At 41.3% G+C, this 12,425-nt stretch overlaps 1 protein-coding gene across 1 annotated transcript in view; it reads left to right on the top strand.

Moving 5' to 3' along the window:
* The window catches only part of POLR2M (RNA polymerase II subunit M), a 65,392-nt gene extending 55,936 nt beyond the window's left edge, over nucleotides 1–9,456 (top strand). The window contains exon 4 of the mRNA XM_077473106.1: nucleotides 2,085–9,456. Coding sequence (XP_077329232.1) covers nucleotides 2,085–2,216 — 132 coding nt within the window. The 3' untranslated portion in view covers nucleotides 2,217–9,456. The remainder of the gene's footprint in view (nucleotides 1–2,084) is intronic.
* Nucleotides 9,457–12,425: the final 2,969 nt, after the last annotated feature.

Raw genomic sequence — 12,425 nt, 5'->3', positions numbered from 1 at the left:
TGACTCTTTCTCAAAAGTAGTCTTTCTAGTGGCTATTACATCTGCCAGGAGGGTTTCTGAGTTGGCGGCCTTGTCTTGCAAGTTGCCATATCTGGTTTTCCACAAGGATAAGGTGATGTTGCGTCTGCAACCTTCTTTTCTTCCAAAGGTGGTTTGAGCTTTTCATCTCAATGAGGACATTGTGCTACCATCCCCGTGTCCTAAGCCGACACATCCTAAGGAGGTGGCCCTCCATTCCCTGGACATGGTCCGGACCCTAAGGGTATATCTGTCTGCCACGGCTCCCTTCCAGAAGTCGGACTCTGTTTTTTTTGGTGGCTGGTCCGAAAAAGGGCTGCCGTTCTCGTCGACCACCATTTCACTGTGGATCAGACAGATCGTGGTCCAGGCTTATGCCTTGAAGGGGCAGGTGCCCCGCTTTCCTGTCACAGCCTATTCCGCCAGGGCAATTGGCACCTCCTAGGCTTTCCGACATCAAGCGCCTGTCTCCCCAGGTGTGTAAGGTGGCAACTTGGTCGTCCGTTCACACTTTCAAAAAGTTCTACAAAGTTGATGTGTGCGCATCTTCAGATGCTTGTTTTGGCCGCAAAGTTTTGCAGACGGCCATGTAATTGTTGCAATTTACACTCTCTCTTCATGTTAGAGAAAGTTGCATTTTGGTTGTAAACGCATTCTGATGCATACGTTGGCCGCAAGTTCTGATGCAGTCATTTCACATAGCAACTCCTCCGTTGAGGAGCGCCTCTGGCTGTGGGTGAAGTAATGTTTGCTGTTTCTATCCCTCATTCTGACACTGCTTGGGGGCATCCTTACGGTCAAGATTTAATAGAGCTGTGTCCGTCAATGACCGAAAGAAAAAATAGGATTTTTGTACTCTCTGTAAAATCCTTTTCTCTGGAGTTCATTGACGGACACGGCACCCTCCCCTCTTAATATTTTACATTATACTGCTTGTTAATGTACTGAGCTGCAGGAAGCAGGCTGAGGGGCTGTAGCCAGAGGGACCGCCCCCTGGGCGGAACTGTACAGTTCTGTTGTTTTCACATGTATTACATGTTCTGCCTAGTCCTCTCCTGACGGTGGCGTGATAACCCTATGGTCAAGATTTAATGGAGCTGTGTCTCCAATGTGTGTCAATGAACTCCAGAGAAAAGGATTTTACGGTGAGTACAACGATCCTATTTTTTTTTTTTTGATCACTGTAATAATGTCACTGGTTCCCAAAAAAGTGTCAGGTGTCTGATTTGTCCACTGCAATGTCGCAGTCCCACTAAACATTGCTGATCGCCGCCGTTACTGGTAAAAAAATGTAATAAAATTATCCCATAGTTTGTAGATACGATAACTTTTGTGCAAACCAATCAATATACGCTTATTGGGATTTTTTTTTTTTTGTTTTGTTTAGTTTTTTACCAAAAACATGTAGTAGAATACATATTGGCCTAAAGTGATGAAGAAAAAAAAAAATATATATAAATATTTTTTTATTATTGGATGTGTTTTATAGCAGAAGGTAAAAAAAAAAATTATATTATGTATGTGTGTGTGTGTATATGTATGTGTGTGTGTTATATATATATATATATATATATATATATATATATATATATATATATATATATATATATATATATATATATATGTATATGTATATATATGTATGTATATGTACACTTCTTTTTTTTTTTTTTTTTTTTAGTTAAATAGTCCCTTTTTCTTTTATAGCTTAAAAAAAAATTGCGGAGGTGATCAAATACCACCAAAGGAGAGCTCTATTTCTGGGGGAAAAAAAGAACTGGGGGAAGAAAAGAACATCAATATTATTTGGGTACAGCGTCGAATGACCACGCAAATGTCCGTTAAAGTAACGCAGTGCCGTATCACAAATGGCTGGTCATTAAGGGAGTAAAAGTAGTTAACCAAAAAAAAAAAGATTTTTCCATGACTTTAAGCTGCCAGTTTATGATTGATGTGTGGTAAGTTAGGACTCTGTGAAAGGGAAATAATGGCAACAAAGTTACTAAATTTCAAAAGTGATCAAATTGGGTTTGGGTTGATTATTGTAATATTTTTCTATCTTTCAGGAAAAACAGGCCAAGTTTGCAGCTCAAAGACTATTTGAGAAGCTCAATATTAAGATGGAACCTTATAACCCTGAAGGAGATTCCTACATGAAATACCAGGATCAGAGAGATGAGGAGGAGGGCATTGACTGAGAAGATTAACAGATGGACTGTGGCTTTCAATCTACAGAGCAGATTCTGTGGTGTTCTGCACGGATATCAACACAACAGTTCCCTGACTGGTCTTATGTATATATGTTTATGACCCGTTTTACAAAAGGATAATTATTTTAATAATTGTTTACATGTATACATTACAGGAAAACAGACCTTTCATACAAAAAAGTGTATGTGTACAGATATGTATGTGCACGCAGTTAAAAGTTGATGTATACTGCACCTGAGGTCGGTAATCATTTTATTTATGACATAACTACATTCAGGTCCACATTCAAGAAGTAACGGGGTGCACATTGTTCCTGCATAGCGGGACAATGCAAAGAGCAGTTACTCTGGGTAGCCAGTTGGTTTCAGTGTACTGTATGCGGGTTAGTTTATAGGGTTCTTACGTATGATTGTATGCTGTGGGTATTTGCAATTCACGCATTGTTGACTTTTTGCAATGTTTTCTTGGAAAAAAAAAAAAAGCCTGAAAATTTAAAGCAAACTTTTGTATGCAGTAATGCTTTTGGTTGAAAGCACTAGATGTTTGGGCTGGTAATGATTTTCATCCAGGTGCTCTCCTAATTTTTAAAGTCTGAAATATACATTTCTACAATAAAACTATGGTAACTGAAATTGCAAATTTAAAAAAAAGTTTTTTTTTTTTTCTTTTGTGTGGATGTACCCTTTTCAGTATTGTCTCACATTCACATTGAGGCTCCATGCACAGTGGAGTTCATAACTGGCCGTTTTTTTGAGTTTGCCCGTTTTTTGTTTTTTTCTATGTTATCCTATGTGTCCATGCACACAAGGAAGTTTTTTAGCTTTTATCAGCAGTGGAGTTTATGGGCTGTTTTCTCAATGCCATTCAAAGTGCTGTTTTTTTCTGGCCAAAAAATGCAGATAAACGCGCATTAATTAGCATTCGGCTTTCTATTTTTTTAATGCATCATTGTGTGAGTTTGGGAATGCATTGTGGGATTTTTGGAGTGTCCTCCTGTGTATTTTTATTAAAAAACGCTCATAAACGCTAGTACAAAACAAAGGCAAAGGCTTTTTAGAGTTCCAGTGTGCATGGAGCCTGTACAGAACCAATCAGTGGCCATTTGTAATAATCTCAATCTCCACTCATCAATAGTTATAATAGACTAGCCATAGTTGCCACTCTGCAATAGCTGTATCCTAACACTTACTGGTGTTTTTGACCTTTTTAGAAGACGTGTGGGGCTAGAAGTCCCACAGTGACTGTTATTTCCTGCTTCAGCTCAGTGCTGAAATCCCTCCTTCCTAGGATGCTGAAGCAAAACTGACTTTTAACCAGGTTTATTTCATTTTCTTGGATGTAATCCTGGCAGCACCTGTTTTGATAATGCTATGTGTGTTAGCTATCAATGTTAGGCGGAGGAAGGAGATAAAAGTTTACACTTTTACCCTGAGCAGGAGAGAGTACAAGTAACTAAAAGCTAACATTGCTTTTCCTAAAAGATGCAGCTGTGCTATCAGAACAATGCAAGAGAGAAAATTCAGGGTATTAAAGGAGAAGTACAGCCAAAGCTAATTTGACTATAGTTCTCCTGTGTATCACAGGAGTGCAACTCGTTCTGCACTCCTTTGATCTGTTTTCATCAAACGGTGGGCTGTAGCCTGCTGACATCACAGAGCCTGTCCAAGCTGGGGAAAGATCGTGACTATATGGTCAGACTTTGCCCATAACCCTGAATCGGCACCTGGCTCAGGCTTTCAGTGAGCCACTGAGAGCCTGAGCCGGCCACTCCCACCCCCTCCACAGTGCAGCGATCCAGTAAGTGTGTGGGGGTGCAGGTGAGGGCAGAGCAGACAGCGGTGACTGTCAGTCACCAGCTCTCTGCTCACGGAGGAGTGGTGTTTGATTGCTCGGTTCTCAGTCTTGGAGCCAGCAGGGGGACTGATGCAGCATCCACCTACAGTAGGTATGATGCTTAAAATAAATCCCTATCTTCTCTTTTTAAAAATGCTAATTCATGGCCACTGATGGTTTTGTAAAAAAAATCTTTTTTTTTTTTTTTTTATTCTCTAGGGACTGCATATCTCATGCTACCTTGCTGCCTCCAGCAAGCTATGTTCAGGGATGCTGGTAGGTTAATTGGCTCCTGTCTAAATTGGCCATAGTATAATAGTACACATTATATAGTGTAAATGTGAGGGACCTTTAGATTGTTGGCTCCTTAAGGCTAATTTCAAACTGAGGCGTCGGCGGTAAAGCGCCGCTATCTTTAGCGACGCTTTACCGTTGCATTAGCAGCGCTATTCGGCCGACAAAGGGTTACAACCGCCCGCAAATCGCCGCTGCCTCATTCATTTCAATCTTTAGAAGCAGTGTATACATCGCTTCTACAGCGCTGCAAAGATACGGCTTGCAGGACTTTTTTTTTTACCATCCTGCAAGCGCACCACTCCAGTGTAAAAGTACTCGGCCTTTCACACTGGAGAGACGGGAGAGGCTCTAAGCAGGCGCTTTTCTTAAGCAATGTAGCACCTGTAAAGCGCCTCATTGTGAAAGTAGCCTAATGCCAAGTACACACGACCGGACTTGCCGTTGGAATGAACTCTGACGGACTTTTCGACAGAGTTCCGCTGAAACTGTCTTGCCTACACACGATTACACCAAAGTCCGATTGCTTAACGTAATTATGTAAGATGGGACTAGAAAAGGAAGTTCAATAGCCAGTAGCCAATAGCTGCCCTTGCGTCGTCGTTGGTCCTTCGGACCTGCATACAGACGAGCGGTTTTCTCCATAAGAACTGGTTCCAGTGGAGTTCCGGCGGAAAGATTTGAAACATGTTCTATTTCTAAAGTCTGTCAAATTTTTCGACAGAAAAGGTCAGATGAAGCCCACACATGATCAAATTGTATGACTGATTCGTTCCGTCTGAACTTTGCTGTCAAAGTCCGGTCGTGTGTACACGACATTAGGGTAGGGACTGATGTGCCTGTCCATTATATATGTAAAATGCATAAATTGAAGCGCTATATAAATACTTGTAATAAATAGATACAAATATTTCTGTGAGTCCAAGAGGTCCTAAGTCACAGTGATGGCGAACCTTGGCACCCCAGATGTTTTGGAACTAGATTTCCCATGATGCTCATCTACAGTGTAGAGTGCATGAGCGTCATGTGAAATGTAGTTCCAAAACATCTGGGGTGGCAAGATTCACTATCGCTGTTCTAAGAGATCTTGTTTGCTTAGGCTGCATTTACACCTATGCATCGCATTCTGTAACTGTTTCCATCGCTGTACATTTTACATGTGCTGCCATTCATTTCTAAGCCTTCCTAGAATTTAAGTCAACTCTGCAGTAGGCCATTGTTTGTGTTTTTTTTCTTTTGTTATGTTTTTTGAGGACTCAAACCAGAATGCTTAGGTTTTATTGTAGCTTTATACATAATAGGTTTTTTGTATTATTACCTAGCAATTTTTCAGTTTTTCTCTTTACCACTGGGGGGTACTGTTCCACAGGAGTATGCTTGCCAAGGAACTTGCATGCAAAGACTTATTTCTATGCCTAAACAATCGTCTTCTTTTTAAGGTATTTAGGTATGGTTCCTGGCTATAACCAAAAAAATGACGATTTATTTATAGGCATGCATCAAAAAGTGAGTGAATGAGAAGCTTGCACTCTTATTTCTTGAGGATTTATAACTTTTAGAGCCCTTTCACACTGACAGTGCAGGGCACTGCTAGTTCTTAGCGGAGCTTTACTGCAAGCAAAAGAGAGAGAGACACCGAAGTGCCGCTGCTCTAGTGCTCATCACTGGATTAACATGGCTAAGTATAGGAGGGGGGGGGGGGTGTAGCTGCACCCAGAAGGTTTTTTTACCTTCATGCATTAATTGCGTTGAGGTGAAAAACACTAAGCCTTTAGAACCAGTTCACATGGTATATGTATTACCTGGGTGGTCAAGGTGAAATTCTTATCACATTTTTGTGAGGAGAAAAAAAATAAGGTGCAGGAATTGTGCACTTCAAAAGTTGTCAAAAATATTTTGAAAAAATTAATTTATGTTTTAAGAAGATAAGCCAATGTTACAAACATACCAAATGAAAGAGTAGAAATATTAATATTTCTGAGTTATTTTGTTAGAATTACATATAGTAGCTTCAGTTTGTGAATAATACTTCCCACTGATGGCAGCAGATTAACATTTGACTATTCAAAAGCATCGTTTTCAAAGATTAAACTGGTGATGTGTCGAATACTGTCCCCCGTCGGATAGTGTCCACCCTGTTATGCGCTTGCGCAGTACAGAGGACAAGGAGACGCCGAAGGTCTCTGAAGATGAACAGTGCCTGCGCTGTGAGTTCAGGTTCAAGCCCCACCATCCAAGTGGACAGAGTTAGAATAAAAAATATCAGAGCAAAGCGAGGCTGTGCCCAAAGCATGGTGAGAAAAGCCTGGCTGTGCCCGAAGCGTGTTGAGCAAAGCCCTGTTACTATGTCCTACCGTATGTCCACTTGGATGGTGGGGCTTGCACCTGGACTCCTTCTCCTCTGTACTGCGCAAGCGCTGCGCCTGCGCAGTACGGGGCAGACACTATCCAATGGCTGGACAGTTTTTGACAGAGCACCGGCCTTGTATGTAGAAATTGGAGTTGACTTACTAAAGGCAAATACTTGGTTCACTTTGCAAGGGAATTTTGGGGGATGTCAAGCTGGATGCCCCATCTCTCCTGGCCCTGGGACAGTGCTGCCATAATTTACAGTTAAGAAAACATTACTGACAGCCCCTTCTCTTACACCGCTCCTTATGTGTCACTCTCCATGTAAATCAAAGCCTCTAATGCCTCACTTAATGCCACTTGTTCTGGCCACTCTCCTCCTCCTCCTCCTCTTCAAGTGTAGCTTTTGATTGGAGAAGGGGTCATGTGACCGTCAATGAAGCAGCCGAGGAGAGCAGTCACATGACCGGGTCCACAATAGAGTGGTGTTAATTGAGGTATTTAGAAGCTTCAATTTATAATGACTGTGACACAGGAGAAGCCGTGTATGAGAAGAGACTGACGGTGATGTTTTCTCAACTGTAGAGTATGCTGGGGGGGTCTCCTGGGAGTGCAGGGAGGGGGTTTATAATGAAAGGGGGCTGTGTGATGTGCAGGGAAAGGGGTCTGTGTCCTGTACAGGGGCCTGTTAAAGTGCCCTTAAAGTTGGGGTGTGTGTTATACGGCAATAAATACGGTATGTGCAGGCATCAATAGGTTTTTGGTTTTTTTCTTGCACGTGAATGGGTATTCTTTCCCAAGTGAATTTTTACCACATTCACTAAGCTAAGGAAAAAAATCCCTTTTTTTCTTTTGTCTGCCTGATTGAGTCCTTCACTCAAGATCAAATAGGGCAGGAAAGACACTTGTACAAGACTGTGTCTCATCCTAACAAACATATCGGAGAGCCTTACAGACCTGTATCTGACAATGCCCAAATGTGCCTTGGATTACAAATGCTTGTTAGTTTTCAAATCAATCTGTTGGTCTTTGTGAAGCCCCTTGTATCTTAGGCTGGTGTCTAGGGCCTCCAATTGTTTTCCACATTTAAATAAAACTCCCATGACTAATGCTGGCCATACGCATGTCTGATTCTGAATGATTTTTCATTTGAAAATTACAACTTTCAATAATCCATTCGATTTTTCCACCATCAGTGGGGCCGCAGCAACGGCTGATTTTCATTTGGCCAACAACTTGAGTGATCAGGCATGTTGGAAGTTTTTTTTAAAAAAGAAAAATGTGCATGAGCTGTCACCCGGAAAGAAAAGATGCTCTGGCACGTTTTCTTTTCCGTAACAACATGAGTTGAAATTTTAATGGCTTGGTTGGTCGAATCTCGAAATCAATGGTGGCACCATCGGATTACAATACGCATGAAATATGCAATCAACAAATTGTTTGACAATGGTGTGGCTTCATTTTGACGTGGACATTAGTCTTGAACTGAAAACGGGTTAGTCTCCTACTTGCAGGCAACACAAAAGTGACAACTCTTCAGAACAGTTGCCTTGGGCATTTTTTAAAGTGGTTGTAAACCCTTACAAACCACTTTGACCTACAGGTAAGCCTAGATTAAGGCTTACCTGTAGGTCCAAGCAATATCTCCTAAACCTATATGGTTTAGGAGATATTTGCCCGAAAATGGGCACCGCTGTCTACGGCGCATGCGCCGTAGACAGCGGCGCGCAGGCGCACTAAACGCAGCAGTTCCAAGAATGGAGCTGCCGCATTTGTCGACTCCCGTGCGCGGGAGTGACGTCATCGCGGCTTCGCCGAATGACAGCGGCGGAGCTGCGAGACGCGACTCCCGTGCGCATGCGCGGGAGTGACGTCATCGCGGCTTCGCCGCTGTCATTCGGCGGAGCTGCGAGACGCCACCAGCAAGATGGATGCGGCGGACTACAGGGGACAGCGGCGACTTCGCTGGCTCCTGTGTCAGGTAAGTGACACATAATGGGCTACTATGCGATGCATAGTAGTCCATTATGCTTTACCTTTGCAGGGAAAAAAAAGAGGAAGTAAACTCATCAGGGTTTACTTCCTCTTTAAGCCAGGCCAAGTTCACTTAATGTGAAACTTCATGCTCTCAATCAACGTTAACTATTTTGAATCCTTATGCTGCTATCATTCGCAAATGTATGGGAAGACATTATACTTGTTTTTACATTTCTTTGGTTATTTCCTGGTTTCCATGCCCAGGCAAATGATATCCTGCATCCCACGAGTCTTCAGGAGGGTGGCAGGGGTTTTGTCAGCACACCACCTGCCTGCATGTCTGAGCTAAGGGCTGATGGATTCCAGGAAGTAAATGCTACATGAATCTGCCCTTACTCAAGATGGCCACAGCCAGAAATGCTAAGGGGTTGTTTTTCAAAGTGATTTCTCAGTATGATAAAGAATGGAGACATGGATGGAAGGATAATTTTTGCTTTTCAATAATAAAAATGAATTTAAATGGTGTTTGTGGTGCAGATGCAGTTTAGTTATGCTTTAAGTTACTGATTGATTATTTAAATTTGCTGACTTATCACTTTTGGTATTAAACAACTATATGCACATTTACGAATATTATTAGCTTAAATTAATTGAATGCATTGTCTGTATTCCTTGTATTAATGGCTTTTTTGTTTATTTTTAACTGCCACGTTATTTGTTATTTTTATAAGTTTTAAAATCTGTACATTTTAATAAATATTTTTGGATGTAAAATTTTGAATATGCGACTTTAGTGTTCACAACAAAGTATATGTGAATAGTATAAGAATGCTTTAACCACTTCTGCCCTGGAAGGTTTTACCCCCTTAATGACCAGGCCATTTTGTGCAATACGGTACTCCGTTACTTTAACTGACAATTGCGTGGCCGCACAACACTGAACCTAAATAACATTGATGTCCTTTTTTCCCACAAATATAGCTTTTTTTAGGTGGTATTTGATCACCTCTGTGGTTTTTATTTTTTGCTCTATAAACAAAAAAACGGTGATCTGCCTTGTTTCCCATATGCAGATTGCCATTCTGCCTTTCCCAGGAATGATTGCGGGTGGCAGGCAGACATTGCTGGACCCGCTGATTGGCATTCTCTGTGTCCGATCAGCACGATCGTGCTCTGCCCCAGTGGCTATTGCACAAAATGACATACAGGTATGTGATTCCCCGGCAATAGAGCCAACCTGCCGCAGTAAATATGGGGTAGGCAGTTGGTTAAAGTGCACCTGTGCCTAGACTATGGACAAGTGCGAGGTCTGCGGAGGGAAGCAGCAGTGGGACAGAAGGGCAAGGCGTACTACACACTCCCTGTGTATTTTGCATTTTGGCATGCCTATTGTCCCCAGCTGGTTAATGCCAGCCTTCCCTGATCTTTCGATTTGTACAATGAAGTAATTCTCGGTAATGAGTCCAGATATAAATCCCATAGAGCAGTGGTTCTCAACTCTGTCCTCGAGTGCCCCAACAGGCCATGTTTGCAGGTTTTTCTTTATCGTGCACAGGTGCTTTAAGGCCTGATTCACACTTATGCAGGTTGCAGTTTGCATTTTTCAATACACGTTTTTCATCAAAGTCTATGGAACCAAAAACCAGAAAAAAGTCCATGGCCCTTTCCATAAAATGCACAGATGTGAACGTGACCCATAGAAAACCAAGTTAAATGGACTGTAGTGTGTTTCTGCAAAACTGAAACTGCACTAAAAAATGCGTAGGTTTGAATCGGCCTTAATCCAAGTCAGAGGCTTGGTATTGTGGACAGCTATTTTATCTAAGTGAAATTCCCAAAACATGGCCTGTTGGGGTACTTGAAGACAGGGTTGAGAACCACTGATAGAGACCACCTGTGGAGAGATCTCAAAACGCCATTTGGGAAAAGGAACCCTTCCAATCTGAGAGGCCTGCAGCAGTTGGCGAAAGAAGAGTAGTCCAAAATTCCAGTAGAGAGGTGTAAGGAACTCATTAATGGTTACATGAAGTGATTGATTTCAGTTTTTTTTTTTTTTCCAAGGGGTGTGCTACAAAATATTAAATTGAGGGTGCCAATAATTTTGTCCAGTCAGTTTTTGGAGTTTTGCATGAAATGTGTCAGATTTGGCTTTTTGTTTCTCCACTTCTTTGTGTCATACCAATACAAGTTAAAGAAATTAACATGAGAATGCCTAAACGTTTGTAATTGCAACAATTTTCTGGGCAAAGTGGTGCCAATATTTTTGGCCATGACTGTAGGTGAATTGGGGCTTGCTTTGTGATTGTACTGACTGTTAATAAAAATTTAAATACCGTACTTTAGTGGGCATAATCTGATAAGTGCCCTGAAATTACTAGTAACAAGCTTGTAAGTCAGACAGTGGGCGGTGGACTGACTTATCCTGACTTGACGTCATATGACCTCCTGTCAGGAAGCACAGTGCTATCTGTCACCAGCCATGCCCATGGGACATGACCAATCGGTGTACCGGCTCCCTGCCAGTACCAAGTGACCGCTGTGATCAATCACAGCAGGTCACATGACAGTTGTACGCAATGGATGACTTCCTTTCATGCCATCCTTTTGTGTACAATTGTTCTGTGATTGATCAATTTGATCACATGGTACAGAAAGGGCCAATCACAGCCCATCTGTACTATGTGATTTAGCTTTGACCAATCACAGCTAATCACAACAAAACGGACTGAATAATTTGGTTTCATTCAGTAAAATGCTTGCTTATAGCAATGTAATGCACTGCTATAAGAAAACATCTTGTGTATAAAAAATAAATAAATCTTGATCGCTTCACCAGAGTAGTACAATGTTACTATGGTAACATTATATTGCTCTGGTCAAAGTGTGATAAAAAATGTAATAAAAAATTATACTTTTTATTAAAAAATTTTTGTTCTGTCACCAGTCAGTGTCCCTGATCAATGCCACACCATTTATATGATTACACTGTAAGTGCCCTTTTACACTGCCAGCGGGCCACGATATTGGTAAAGCACTGCTAGTGGGGTGCTTTTAACCCCCGCTATCGGCCTAAGAAAGGGTTAAATGCGACTGAAAGGAGCAGCTGCTGAAGCGCTTTGCAGGCACTTTGGCAGCAGTGCCCATTTATTTCAATGGGCAGGGGTGGTGTAGAAGTGGTATATACACCGCTCCAAAGATGCTGCTTGCAAGACGTTTTCTAACATCCTGAAAGCACATGGGCTGCAGGGGAGGAATTGTTCAGGAGCTATTTTTAACCCTTTTAGCGCCTGAAAAAAGCCTCCAGTGTAAAAGGGGTCTAATTCACTGGTGACGTGTGTTTTAAAAAAAAAATTAAAAATTGAAGATTTTTATTTTTTTATTTGATTTTCCAAAAAATGATGACAAATTACAACTTAAACTCGCCATGCCTCTTAAAAAATACTTTGGGCTCTCTGCTTTCCAAAAAGGGGTCATTTGGGGGATATTTCTACAGTCCTGGTATTTTAGGGCCTCAAGAAATGAGGTCAATACATCAGGATTGATTAATTTTCAGATCTATTCCATAGTTTGTGGACTCTAACTTTCCTACAGACTAAATAATATACACTAATTTAGGTTATGTAGCAGAATACAGTTTGGGCTAAATTTATGAAGGACAGTTATCTATTTGCAAAATGTTTTAACAGAAACAAAGAAAAAAAAAATAGCTTTTTTAAAAAATGTATCTTTTTTTTTTTTTTTTT

Source organism: Lithobates pipiens, unplaced genomic scaffold (genome assembly GCF_037356315.1).
Source record: "Lithobates pipiens isolate NorthernLeopardFrog02 unplaced genomic scaffold, aLitPip1_a1.2 Scaffold_8, whole genome shotgun sequence".
Taxonomy (NCBI): Eukaryota; Metazoa; Chordata; class Amphibia; order Anura; family Ranidae; genus Lithobates; species Lithobates pipiens.
This window is presented reverse-complemented; position numbering and strand designations above follow the sequence as displayed.